Below are 13355 nucleotides of genomic sequence, written 5' to 3'. Positions count from 1 at the left end.
TGGAAACCAGGAAATGAAGATATAAAAATTTCAACAGATGAGACAAACTCCAGGTTACCTGGAGTCCAAGAGGTACTTAATCAGAAGACATTTTCACAATCTGACTCAGAATTCAGACAGAAAAATAGAGTAAAAAATATGTTGGAGCATTTAAAAGATTCGAATAATAGGATAAGAAAAAGGCAAAATAAGTAACTAGGGGTAAATATACAACCTTGAGTGCATTCATTAATTTCTTTTAAAATCTGGAAAATAAGGTAAGCATTCAATTTAAGAAACAGGAGACAGGAGAAACAAAGCAAGCCTGAAAAGATTAGAAGAAAAATTTAAAATATATAGTGTGATCTCTAGAATCCTTTATATTTTATTTCCTTTCCAAAGGTAGTACATTAAAAAAAAATCAGCAAGAAATGTATCCAAAACAATATAAGGTGGAGAAAACACAAGCTAAACATGCCCATTAAGCTAAATGTGCAAACTTAAATGCACAATTAAAATTCAGAGGAAACAAACTGCTCTTTCATGAAACAGTGATTAATATTCTAAGAAAGAACATTTCTGTTCATCTGTGGCATCGTTTTTCGCTAGTTCTCTATTATGTTCAAAAACTGCAAATGTTAATTGGTTCTATAACGTGAAAATTAAAAAAAAAAAAATGTACAGCAATGTTTTAAAGTCCATGCACACTAGGGGGAGCTTTTGCCTTTCCTATCTAAGAAGGCTAAATTAAATCTAATTTGGCCTATCTTTGCATACTAATGTTTTTAAACAGCCTATCAAATACAATGAAAGGTCATGAGCTAGCCCACATCATTATCATTATTATTTCTAAAGTTATTCCCAATTAAGAAAATGCACTGTAGTAAGTGAATTTTTTTCAAGGTTTGAATAAGCTAGATGCATTGCACGGAATACAACAAAAATGATGCTAGGTTGAGATCCTATAAATTACTGCTTGCTGCACACTTTACATACAAAGGTATGTACCAACTCTTACTGCCTATACCATAAAATAAGCATTTCACTATGTGCTAGTTTGTTCGGATTACCTGTTAAGCAAAACACAAGCTCCATGGCAGAGTTTTGCATTCCTCCCTCATAGTACATTTTCATCCATTCGTCACGTTCAAAAAATTTTATAGCAGTTATAGAATTATTTGTGTGAAATTTAGTTTACTTGAGCACTGAATTAAAAAACTGGTTCATTTAGTTACAGATACAGTTTACCTAGTGGTCTTTTAAAAACTAACAACTGGATAAAGCGGACTAAGGCAATTTGGTGTGGGGCAAATATATAAAAAAGTAGTTATCTTAATCGTCCTTATATTTCTACTTAGCACAGCTTCAGCAAGGAGGGCGTACACCATAATCAGTGAATGGCCAAAAGAAAGAAAAAAAAAACTTTCATGGATTTTATTGATTGGGCTGAAATAAAGTCGTCGCAATTTATGACACAGCCTCCCTTCCAGATTCACATGAATGTTGGAGTAACTGCCGAACGTAATTAAATGAGCTGACAGCGACAGTGAATTAATATGCTTTTTAAAACGCGCAGGCCAAATCCGCAACGGCGAAAGCTATTTGGCCCTTGGGGCGGTGGGTCAGGCTGGAGTGGGGGGAGGTGGAGGATTTACAACGAACAAAAACTGAGATTGTCATCTTTTGCTATACTCTTTATATCGCTAAAATTTTAAAAAATCCCGAATTTCAACATAAAACATTTCAGTGAAATCAAGTAACACCTCGGTCTTCTTAAAATCGTCCTCAGCTCACCACCATGGGGCCTAACAGCACCTGCAGCAACTCTCCCCTGGCCCCTCCATTTCAGAGCGCTCAGGGACGGCAGTCCCTCGTTGAAGAGATGATGTAAGGCAGGTTTAAAGAGGTAGAGCGACTTGCCCACTGTCTCTAGCCACCAGTGGCAGAACCACAACTCGTTTTCTGGCCCTTCAGGGTCCAGATTTCCCTCTCCCTTTATTCTTGAGAAACTCACACTCCTCACACACTAGGGCCCGGATCCCGACCAGCAAACAAACGTGGACAGCAAGCCTCCCCTCCTACCCTCCAGGCCACCCGCAGGCGGACACACTCCAGAGGCGGGATTAAAATGCAGCTAACGAATGAGAAAGCTGCTAGGGGAGCCGCAAGGGCGCATTCCCTCCGACGTCACTTCCGCCAGGAGCTGGGGCTAGGCAGCCGCTCCCAAAACCCCTCTTCCCTCACCCCCGGAAGCCCTTATTGGTAGTGGAAGGCGGCACCAGCACGCACTCCTTTTGCGCCCGGATTATACCAAGGGATAGGCGAGCACTAGCCTACGTGCCAAGAGACTTACCGAGCGGAGAAGTTGTCGGGGAACCTGAGAGCACGCTTTTCAGAGCGGTCTTTACCACTCCAGAAGGTCCTGTTTCGGAAACTTCAACTCCCAGAGGCAGAGACGGTAGCTCCACGTAGGATGCTACGGAGGTTACGTCTTACGTCAACTAGCTGCGCCAACTGCGGACCTGCAGTGGGAGAAAGGGGAGGGATTTTATGTGGGGCGGGGCTTGGAGTTCGGGTTTCTAGAGTGGGCGGTAGTTCCCTGATTTGTGGGTTTTTTGTTTTTTTTTCCCCACTTGAAAGCGAGTGTGTATCTGTGGGTATATATTCATTCATTTATTCCTGTGGAGATGGCAGGGGCTGTTAAAATATTACTACTCTTAAAAATTAAAAATGCGAAACACTGCTGAAGAGCTGTTAATTCTTCCGTGTTGGAGATGAGAGGAAAGCATCTCTTGCCTGAACTATTTATAATTAATACAGAGGGTTGTCAGTATCACATGATTTTACACAACTGAAATGGAAAATTAGATTTAAAAACTGAATCAAATCCCTAATAAGAGGCGTTTAAATCTAGAATGTTTAAGCTTTTTCTCGCTTACTTGCGTTTTACTCTCCATTCATTCCTTGAACTATTTTTTAATATATTTTGCAAAACACCAAGTGACATTTCATTGTAATACTTGACCTTATGTAATCTTTTTGCTATATATAGATCAAGTCAACTGAGGGAGAACTGAAACAGAATCTGGTAGATTGTCGTTTTCTATTTAGTTTTTGATTTGGTCCTACTTCTAATAGATGATTATTTCAGAATTTGAAGAAAAGAATGAGGTTTGAGTCAATGAATAGAAGACAGCCATCTCAGTATGAAAAGAGCTCTGAACTAAAGTATTCTTGATATTTGAAAACATTTTAACATGTTTAAAGGTTTTAATGGATAGAAAATTAAATTCGTAATTTGAATTTTCTAAAAGAATTAAAAATTTCTCTAAATTTAGTTACAGAACTGAAGCCACTCTTGCTTTAAACCATCAAATTTTACTTTAAAAAGTATGTCAGCTGTAACATGGTTGTAGATCACTCTGTTTCTTCGTTATCTCAAATCCAAAAGATCTTTTAACTGAGCATTGGCAAGGAAGTCTGGATCCATTTCTGATCTGTTAGTAGGGCATCTTTTTTCAGCTGTATCCATATCAGGCCAAAGAGTAGCTGAGGAAGGATTAGTAATTGGATATGTAGCCCTTCACATGTAGGTCGTTAAACTCAGGCTGGCATAATGATATGCCAAATCTTTCAACAGCTGTTCAGTTGCCCCACAGGGATCTGTTTTATGAATAATTATGTATATTTTTTCAGTTAATACTCAGTCTCCTTAGATATTTAAAACAAAAATTTTAAGTTACTTTAAAAACCCTCATATTTTATCAGTAGGGTCAATATGTTTTCTTTTGACATAGCCATTGAACTTTATAGCCATAGGGTGCAAAAATTTAAAATGATTCTAGTATCAATCCAAAGCAAGCACCAGCAAAAAATGGACAATTTAACCAAAGATACAGAAAGCATATAGAAAGTATAGGAAGGTAAAATCATGGTATGAAATAATCTTATTTTCACTGATTTGTAAAATTCATGTATTTATTTGGCACATTTATTGAGTTCCATGCTTTTTGTCTTAGTACTGTTTACACAGAGATAATGAAATCATGATCTCTGTTCTTAAGGAATCTCTAGACTAGTGGGAGAGCCAGTGTTAAATACCATACAACATATAATGTACTTGAGAAGCCTGTACATGGAAAGGAGCAACTAAATGATCCTGGAGGCAGGGGACGTAGTTTCAGAAACTGAATAATTTGCTCCATCTTGGAAATTATTTAAATTGGAGTTTTACAGATCTCAAGAAAGGAAAAGTATTTAAAATACTGGGAACAGGGAAAGCAAAGACATGTCATAGTTTGGTACATGACTGAAAAGCTGTGGGTAGGATGAGTAAGGAGGAGGAAAGAATAACCCTAAAGATTTTTCTGATTTAGACAACTGTAGGAATATAATTCTGTTAAATGGGTCATTTGGAGAATAGTGGAAGAAAGTTAAGCTTTGAAAAAAATTAGCTTCATTTTGAATATGTGGGTCTGGGGAGTCTGCAGGACAGCTAAGTAGAAGTAGAGATCTAGAAGTTATCAGCATGTATGTGGTCCTTTAAGCCAACCTAAGAGGTTGGAATCAGAGATGCTAGACCCTGGGTTACAAACCTATAATGTTTATTAGGACTGGAAGGTAAATGAGAGAAGCTATCTAGGAGAAAAGTGCCACAAGCCTGAGAGCATATTCTCTGTTTAATCAGGGTACAAGTTCTAAGTAGTAATGTGGGCCTAATGCCATCAGATCTCAATTTTTTAAGAGCAGCTGGAAATCTTTTTGTTTGTTTGTTTTTAATGTGAAATATGATTTTTAAGTGTTGGCAACTATTTTATTTGTGTTTAAATACTGAGCAGGCTAGACAAAACATGTCTTGGACCACATTCAGACAATTGGCAGCCAGTTTGTTAAATTGGACTGTAGAGTGAGAAAGATGAACCAGAATTTTAGGACACAAAAATATGGTAATAAATAAAATTATGAGCTCCTCCAAGATGCTTGGCCTGAAAACATTGGGCAGTCATCACAAATTATTTTAAGCCTAGGTCTGATGTTTTATTAAGTCTGAGAGTGCTCTTCAGCAGGTTGGAGAGTTGTGGGAATAGAGTTACACTTGTGAGTACATTAACTTCAGGCTAAAACCAAAAAGAAACTAATTTTTAAAAATGATATGAAAGGCATCTAAGAGGCAGAATCAACCTATCTATAATTATTTCAACTTGGATTGACTTCAAAAATATAGAAAAAAAATTTTAATGTTTTAAAAAATATCTCATTTCCCCCTCCTAAGTAGTACATGAATATAGAAGACTAGGAAGATGACTACGGAGGCAGTGTAGTCTCAACCTCCTCATACAGCAGGTAGAGCATCTAGGATAAAAAAGCGACAATAATAACAAATCATGGCTACAAGAAAAGGAATCCCCATAAAGCTCAAAATGTGAGCAGAAGGGAGCAAACCACCAACTTAGTATCAGCATCTGTGTAGGAGGAAACAGTGGGATGGCAGCAGAGCACCTGAAGGCCATGAGAGTGGGAAGATCTCAAGCTGCCAACAGGTATTCACTGAAAAGCAAGGGAGATCAATATGAAAGTAGCAGCAAAACTGACAGATTGTAATTTCAGAATGAGTATAAAAGGACAAGCAGGAAAGTCCGAAAGTGCCAGAGGGGTATTGGGGTCTATGAATTCTCAAAACTTAATAAACCTGAGCTCCCACTAAGGAGAAACTTCTGGGAATGGAATCCAAATTGAACAGGACAGGTACAATAGAGGCAAAGGAAAAGTTCAAATAAAAGTGGGAGAAAAGGAAAAGGAGACAGAGCTAAGAAATGACCAAGATACATAGGTGTCATTTTATGAAAATATCAGAAAAGGAAGCTCTGGAAGCCAGAAGAACTATTCTACCCACTCCTACCTCTTAAAAGTGTAGAATAACTTATTTAGCCTAAAAACATACCACAATAAGAACAATAATTGAACCCTATTTAAAGCTGTTATAATAAAAAAGAATATGGAGCAGGAAAAAAGCATATGGAAACTAACCCAATATTTCAAAACAGGAGAAAATTTTTTAATGATAGAATATAGAACAAAATAAAACAAAAACTCAGAAATAAAGTGATTGGAAAAAAGAAGATCTGAAGAGGTGTCACAGAACTCAGAAAAGAATATGAAATGTAAGGAGCACACATATATATTCAACTTACACTGGAGGTGCTAGCTAGTGCAACAAGAAGAAAGGAGAATTAAAGAAGTAAAACTGTTCTCAGGTGACATGATTGTCTATGAAAAACATCCAAAAAAGTCAACAAAAGAAACCCCTTGTGGAATTAATAAATGATTATAGCAAGGTCACAAGTGACAAGGTTAAGAGACAAAAATCAACTGATTTCCTATCTACCAGAAATGAACAATTGAATTGTAACCTGGTTGGGATCTTGGAACAGAAAAAAAGCATTAGATTTAAACCTAGGAAATCTAAATAAAGTATAGATTTTAGTTAATACAGCAATCAGTAATAATAATTACACCACACTAATGTAAGATATTAATAATGAGAGTAACTGGATGCAGGCTATATAAGAAATCTCTGGAATTTTAATAGGGAAGAAGAAACCTGACTCCATATTGAATCTGTTCTTTTACTTTAACCTTTGTTTTCTATTGCTTGTTAATCACTCAAGGGATATTGGCTATAAGCTTAAATTATAATGGCCCATTTCTGGGAAGCTTGCCACCCAGGTAATGAGTGTTAAGCTAAATTACCTTTATTTGGCTCACAAGAAACATCCTGACCAGGCCCACCTGCAAATGACTGCAGGAAGGAATAAATTAACACATCCCCTTCAGAGGCCCACGGGAACCAGGAAATGTTTGACTTCACTCCCTCCTTTTAGTATAAAAGGAACCTGAATTCTAACTCAGGAAAGATGGTTCTTTGGGACATTAGTCCATCATCTTCTCAATCTGCTGGCTTTCTGAATAAAGTCACTATTCCTTGCTCCAAGAACTCCTTGACTTACTGGCCTGTTGTGTCACGAGCGGTATGAACTTGGGCTTGGTAACAGAACGTCTTAGTAAATAAAATGATTCTGATCAAAATTTAAGTTTTGCTTTCTTTATAATAGTTTATGGAAATAAAGCCATGAATTCTCTCCTGTAAATGTTAGAAATTCAATTTTGTGTGGCCAAATATAGTGTAAAGTTAGACTCCTTTTAGGGTGACTATTATTGACCCATAAGGATTTTTTTATTGTTGTCAAATATATGTGTGTGGAGGGGTGGGAGGTGAAGGTAAAGTCTGGTTAATAACTCCATTTTGGAAAAATGACTGTCCTTCTTAGAGAGTCTTAAGTTTCCAAGTGTTTCAAACCTAAGTCTCATTTACTCTTGTTAAGGAAATGTATTTAGTGCATTTTTATTTTCTCAAAGAGAATTCTTAAATAAAACCTTATAAAATAGTACATGTATTTGCCTATAATTTTTGTCTTGGTACAAAAGAGATCATCACTTCTTAAGAATACAGTCCTCTCTCAGTATCCTTGTGGGATTTGTTCCAGGATCCCTGCTGTTACCAAATTCTACAGATGCTCAAATCCCTTACAGTTGGCCCTCCTGGGTATCCCCTGGCTTTGTATCTGCCAATACAGAGGACAAACTGTATTTTTAACCTATCAATATTTTTTTACAGGATTCTTTGAAAATGCTAACTCCGTCACTGAATTGAAAATAGTATTAGTCTTTATTATGACCACTTAGGGATAACTTGAAGAGTCCCTCTAAAAAACTTTTTTTCATTAATGTGCTTTTTTCTTGAACAGAGTAGAGTGTTCTGATGTTACAAAGACTTTTTTTTCCCTCTATAGCGATCATACATTCTTACTTACTTTATCTGTATCTAGTAGGGTGATACATTTCCTTCCAACCTTTAGTGGGGTGAAGTTCATTCAATCCTCTAATCTAGGAAATGAGTTAGCTCCTAACAGCCTCTGACACTCAACAGAAACACAACTGTACTTTGGAATTAGTCAGCCATCTTCATTTCATTGTCTCTTATTATCACTGCAAAATAGTAGTATATATTCCACAGTGTCATGTACTACCAATGAAATTTCATTGCAATAGCATTGTTTTAAAATCTATTATTTGATTTTAAATTGGCTAGCACAGATCAATTTCCCCCCCGGAGCAATTTGTTCAGCCTGGAACATCTAACAACAACAATCAAGTGCTCTGTTAGCCTCCATACGAAAGTGTGACAGATTTGTTAAAAGATAGTCTCAATTAATAATTCTATGTCATCCATAAGAAATTCATTTTTCCACTTCCTATCTCTAATATTTTTTATCTCTAATATTGGATCTAGGTCTCAAGGTTTATTTTTCTATAGTCCTTAAATCATTTTACTAAATCAATCAAATCTAATCTGTGAAATAATTGTTGTTAGGATACCCTAGACAATGTGAAGAGCTCAGCATAGTGTATTGTACATAGGAACCATCCCATAGATGGGAGCTCTTGTTATCTTTGTACTGTGTGCTGTGCTTCTGTCCTGCTTCACATGCCGTGTAAAATAGCTGATGAGTTTTGGAAGGTATTTCTCATATATACTGTACATTGTTTGTGCTGCTTGATCAACAGAGCAGCAGAGGAGAATGCCTCTCCTTTGGTACACAGAATTCACTGAATATAGAAAGAGTTTGGCATCCTTATCTGAAGTCTTTCAAATGTCTTTGTAAAAAGTTACAAGCAAAATATAAAAGGATGATACTATTTATTAACAACAGAAGCAATCTTATTTGAACATTTTGTGTTGAACTGACTACTTAATACAGTGACTCATAGAAGCTTTCTAGTGGAAAGCAAATGCTCGAATGAAACAGCGTTTATTTTGTTAGGCAATAGTGATATGCTTTTTATTGGTTGGACTCTGGTAAACACCTGACAACGAATGGTACTTTACCCGAAGAGACACGTATCATGCCCCACATAGTCTAAGCCCAGACACATAACTGTGAGCCTAAACATGGAAATACAAAAGACAGTTCTCATAAGATTCAAACTAATCCTTAATTTAAATAAATAAGTATGTAAAGTTAAGTGGCTTCATACCACTGTGCATGTAATGAAGAAATTGTGGGACTACATAGAAATCTATTCAAATATAAAGCAATAAAGCACTTTCACATTATCTTGTATTTATAATGCCTACTAGTCATAAAAGCTTATATTTCTTCAACAGTTATTTTTCTAAGAATGGCCTTTTCTATTTACACCAGGAAAACTTAATATTTATAACTTTAAGGCAATAGTCATAACTATTTTATTTTTGTATAGGTACATTTTTTTCTAATGTCGTGTCTTTATTTTTTGTTTTATTTAATTTTTTTATTGAAGTATAGTCAATTACAGTCTGGAATTTCTGGTGTCGAGCACAATGCCCCAGTCATGCTTATTGTATAGGTACTTTAGCCATGATTTATATATAAAACATGATAGCAAACTAAGTTCTAATCTCAATAGATGATAAAGACAATTTTCACATTTCAGTTCTTTATATAAAAACTTATTTCAAGAGGAAATATGCTTGACTTCGGAGATTTTTAAATTTTAGCTTTCGTCGTATGGCCCTGTCTATCATGTTGACTATCTTTTAACTGAGTTGTCTAGATTTAACCTTAAGGTTAGGATTCTAGAAAAAGGTTTGAAGAGAGATGAGGGTAGATTTTCTTAAACCCATTTTATGTGTAAACATGGCTGTAAGTATTTTCAGTTTCATTCAATTAGCTATTTGCCAGCACTTTATTCCTTCCTTTGCCAAAACATCCCACGTGTCCCCTAAACTGCCTCGTTTTTGTAGGTTTGTTCATATCAGAGTTCTCGTGCAGAAGTTTCCAAAGAGAAGAGTTGGTTTAGTTAGTGTGGCCTTAGCCTTTAGGGTATTTGCTTTAGTTCTAGAGCAGTTTTCTAGTTAATTTTCTATAGTAGAAATGTTAAGGGCTGGAATTCCTTCTCTGAATTTCTTCCTAGAAATGGGATTCAGAAAGCACAAGGGACTCCAGCCAGCCAGTGCGGGGACTCAGACAAGTGTTTCTTGTCATAGAGCTAGAGGTCTACAATGTTAAACTCAACGGCCTACTAGGGTGTTAGATAGATGATGCTGACTCACACATAAGGAAAATCATTTAGGTTTTAGAAATGAGAAAGTTTTATCTGTTCTAACATTATTTAGAAATGATTGGTGGTGGTACAACTTAAAAATTTTAAATTTAAATCCTAAAATTCAGAGTGATTTTTTTTAAATAATAGCATGCACATGGTATAAAAAAATTCAGATGACCATCCAAGACAATAAAATTCAATCAAATTTATCTGAATTTGCAAATCCTCACTGCCCTCCCACATAAAGTGTAAATGTGAAGATGGGCATTTAATGTTACAGGCGTGATGACGATTACGTGTTGAGCAGAAAAGTATTGCCACCAGTTATCCTTGACAGTCTCTCAGTACTTCTGAATTTATAGGATGGTAGACTGGTTTAGTTTAGCTCCCAAAGTGAAAATTTTCTTGGTTTTCATTTCTGGGAAAAAATAAAAATAAAAAGTGAGAGACTGAAAGCTACAGCCCACCTAAGTTTAATCATTAATAGTGAACCTTTCTGCGAACTTAGGTCCTGATTTTGGAGTTTGGAATCTGACCTTTCCCCCAAAGATAAACATTGTTGCAGGTTCTGAGGAGGGTCACTGCCTCGCTGCCATTGGAAGAGTCCACTTCTCAGTGACTCCTCCCTGGGAACTGGATGCATTAGAGGGTAGCTAGTCAGTATGATTCTTCTTGTTGTGCTTTTTCTCTGCTTCATTTCCTCATATTCAGCTTCTGTTAAAGGTAAGTTTGTATTGCCTTTTGCTAAACTGAAATTTTAATCCTTGAAGGGGGAAAATGTGTGTGTGTGTGTGGTGTGTGTGTAGTGAAACAGTTCCTAACTAAGCCATCTTCAAAACCACATAGCTTTGGAATGTTGGTGAAGGCTTGGCTGGGTTGAAATGAAAACCAAATTCAAATTCCTACATACATTAAGAAAACAGAGGTTCCTTTTAGTCTCAGACTAGTGTGCTTCTTGCTTCATTTTTTCATTCATGGTCTGTTTTTAAAAGGAAGGAAAATAGATGCCAGCTATTGTTACCTGCTGCTATTGGTCACTCAATGAATGCAGCTCCTTCATTTGAATTGTAAAAGTGGATTTAAAAAACCAATTCTTAAATTTCCTTCTAGTTGCCTAGCAATGTGACATCAAGAAGAATTAGACCCAATGAAAAAGGCATTTGACTTGCCAAAGAATTATGAATGAAATGGTAAAGCCTGTATTTAATTCCATTGGCATTCAAAAGTGATAGAATTACCATAGTTGTGAATTACAGAAAATAAAACTACATGATATGAATGTAAGAAATAAGACTTCTTATCTTTGAAAAAATAGTGTTCCTCATTATAGTTTCTATTTTAAGATAAAATTGATTAAAAACATATGAATTGATATCTTTCAGAGAAAATAAACATTTTATGAGCAATGATTTCAAAAAGCTGGTAAAATGTGGAATATTGTTTTAAATCAGTTAATTTATACACTCACTGAATTTCTAAATGTTGTACCTGTAAAATGATCACTGTTTTAAAGAGTCTCTTAAGAGGACTCACTGTCAAATCAGATTGACCTAACACATAACTTAGCATGATAGGGTCTGAATTTAATACTTGTACTCTAAGTAATTGATAGAAAACAATTTATTTGTAAACTTCTAAAATCCTTTTGTGATAATTGTGGCTTTTTTTTTCCCGTAAAGTTTGTCTTAAGATTTTTTGTGTGGAAAATTTCCACATGAGAAAAAAAGACAATCTTTGTTATTGGAACAATAAATGGTGGGCTGCATTATTTCACCTAAGCAGATCACACTTCAGGTTCTTGAACTAAAGATAATGTTTTACCAGTTTCTAAAATTTTTAGTATTTAAAGCTACAGCTATTACTTGGATGAAAAGAAATTTTAATGAGAAAAAAGCAATGGTTTGTAAATTATATCTGACAGAGAATTGTTATGTAGAGAGATTACTATTCTATTATCTGTTAAACTGTTGAACATTCAAAATATGAGCAATTTATATACCATAAGGTCAAACCTAATATTATGATTATTCTGAGAAAAATAATTGAGATGTAGTAGTTATTGTGGGCTTCTCTTTTTTTCCCCCACTCTATAAATGAGAACATTGGATAACTTGAGGTTTTCAAATACATGCACTAGTAAAGATTTAAAAATACACATACACACACAAGAATGACATACAGGGAAAAATGACTTAGAACACAGCAGATAGGTGCAGTTTGTTGTGTGTAACTGTAGCTCAGTGGCAAATCCAGAGTTTTAAAACTTGAAGCTTATGCAATTTAGAGGCCATCTTTGAGAAAAGATTACAAAAATATCTTACATTTGCAAATGTTACTGAAAAAAAGAATGGCATGTGTATACAATGCTAGGGTTCCCTTCCAAAGTCTTGGAAGGAGGCTGGGCAAGTGAGGGCTCCAAAGCTTAAGCATCATTAGCTTGACTGTACAAGCTGCTTAAACCAAACGTCATGGATAAAAAGTACAGGACTTGACAGCTCTTTCTCTACCTAGATGTGGTAACTTTTTGTATTATAGTACCATGGTTTAAATATAGACTCCCTGCCCTTTTGTAATGATCGGCACTTAAAAAGCAAACTACTTGTGAAGAGTCTACTTTAAAATCAGGGCATTATAAATTATGGGATCCCATGCATCACTTCAAAACTCACCTCACATTTGTCAGTGCAATTGTTTAGCGAATCCCCAGATCTGGGTGGATGTTGAGAGCAAGGTGGACTGTAAAAAGGATGGAGGAGGGGTTAGGAGTAGTATGGAAGAAGGCTTGTTTGGAAGAGAGATGCTGAGTGTGATGACCTTCTAGTTTTCTGTTGGATTCCTAAATCCCATTACCTATCATCCTTATCACCACTGTAGGTCTCTTCAAGCCTCATCTTTTTAAATTTGTCTCTACTTTGTCTTATGGGTGAAATCAGTTGACTGTACTCTGATATTGATCTAAGTTTGGTCAAAGAATATTTGAAGATATTTCTTCAAAAGTTCAAAATTAAGAGTTTTATTCCTTTTATGTCACTACAAAATTCACTTGAAGGGGCACATTGAAAAGGTACTGATTCCTTTTGGGGCTAAAATTAATTTCTCTTATAGTTTTATCTGTCATGCTCTACAGAGCAACACCCTAAGAAAGAAATTTGGTCAACAATATAAATGGTACATGTCCCCACTGTCCAGTATTGCCAGGTCTCTGAATAACATAAACAGATACTTACCAA

At 35.8% G+C, this 13355-nt stretch overlaps 2 protein-coding genes across 11 annotated transcripts in view; one reads left to right on the top strand and one right to left on the bottom strand.

Annotated features, from left to right (window-relative positions):
* Positions 1-2696, bottom strand: part of TRMT10A (tRNA methyltransferase 10A) — a 49255-nt gene extending 46559 nt beyond the window's left edge. For 5 of the 10 annotated variants that reach the window (XM_074343402.1, XM_074343419.1, XM_074343428.1 and 2 more), the window contains exon 1: positions 2333-2695. The gene's annotated coding sequence lies outside the window, so the exon portion shown is untranslated. The other 5 variants (XM_074343441.1, XM_074343404.1, XM_074343408.1 and 2 more) reach the window with 5 other exon arrangements.
* A 7997-nt stretch (positions 2697-10693) lies between these two features.
* Positions 10694-13355, top strand: part of MTTP (microsomal triglyceride transfer protein) — a 45442-nt gene continuing 42780 nt past the window's right edge. Inside the window, exon 1 of the mRNA XM_010953572.3 lies at positions 10694-10848. Coding sequence (XP_010951874.2) covers positions 10788-10848 — 61 coding nt within the window. The 5' untranslated portion in view covers positions 10694-10787. The remainder of the gene's footprint in view (positions 10849-13355) is intronic.

Source organism: Camelus bactrianus, chromosome 2 (genome assembly GCF_048773025.1).
Source record: "Camelus bactrianus isolate YW-2024 breed Bactrian camel chromosome 2, ASM4877302v1, whole genome shotgun sequence".
Lineage (NCBI taxonomy): Eukaryota > Metazoa > Chordata > Mammalia > Artiodactyla > Camelidae > Camelus > Camelus bactrianus.
Note: the sequence above shows the minus strand (reverse complement) of the source record. Positions and strands in the feature narration are given on the sequence as shown.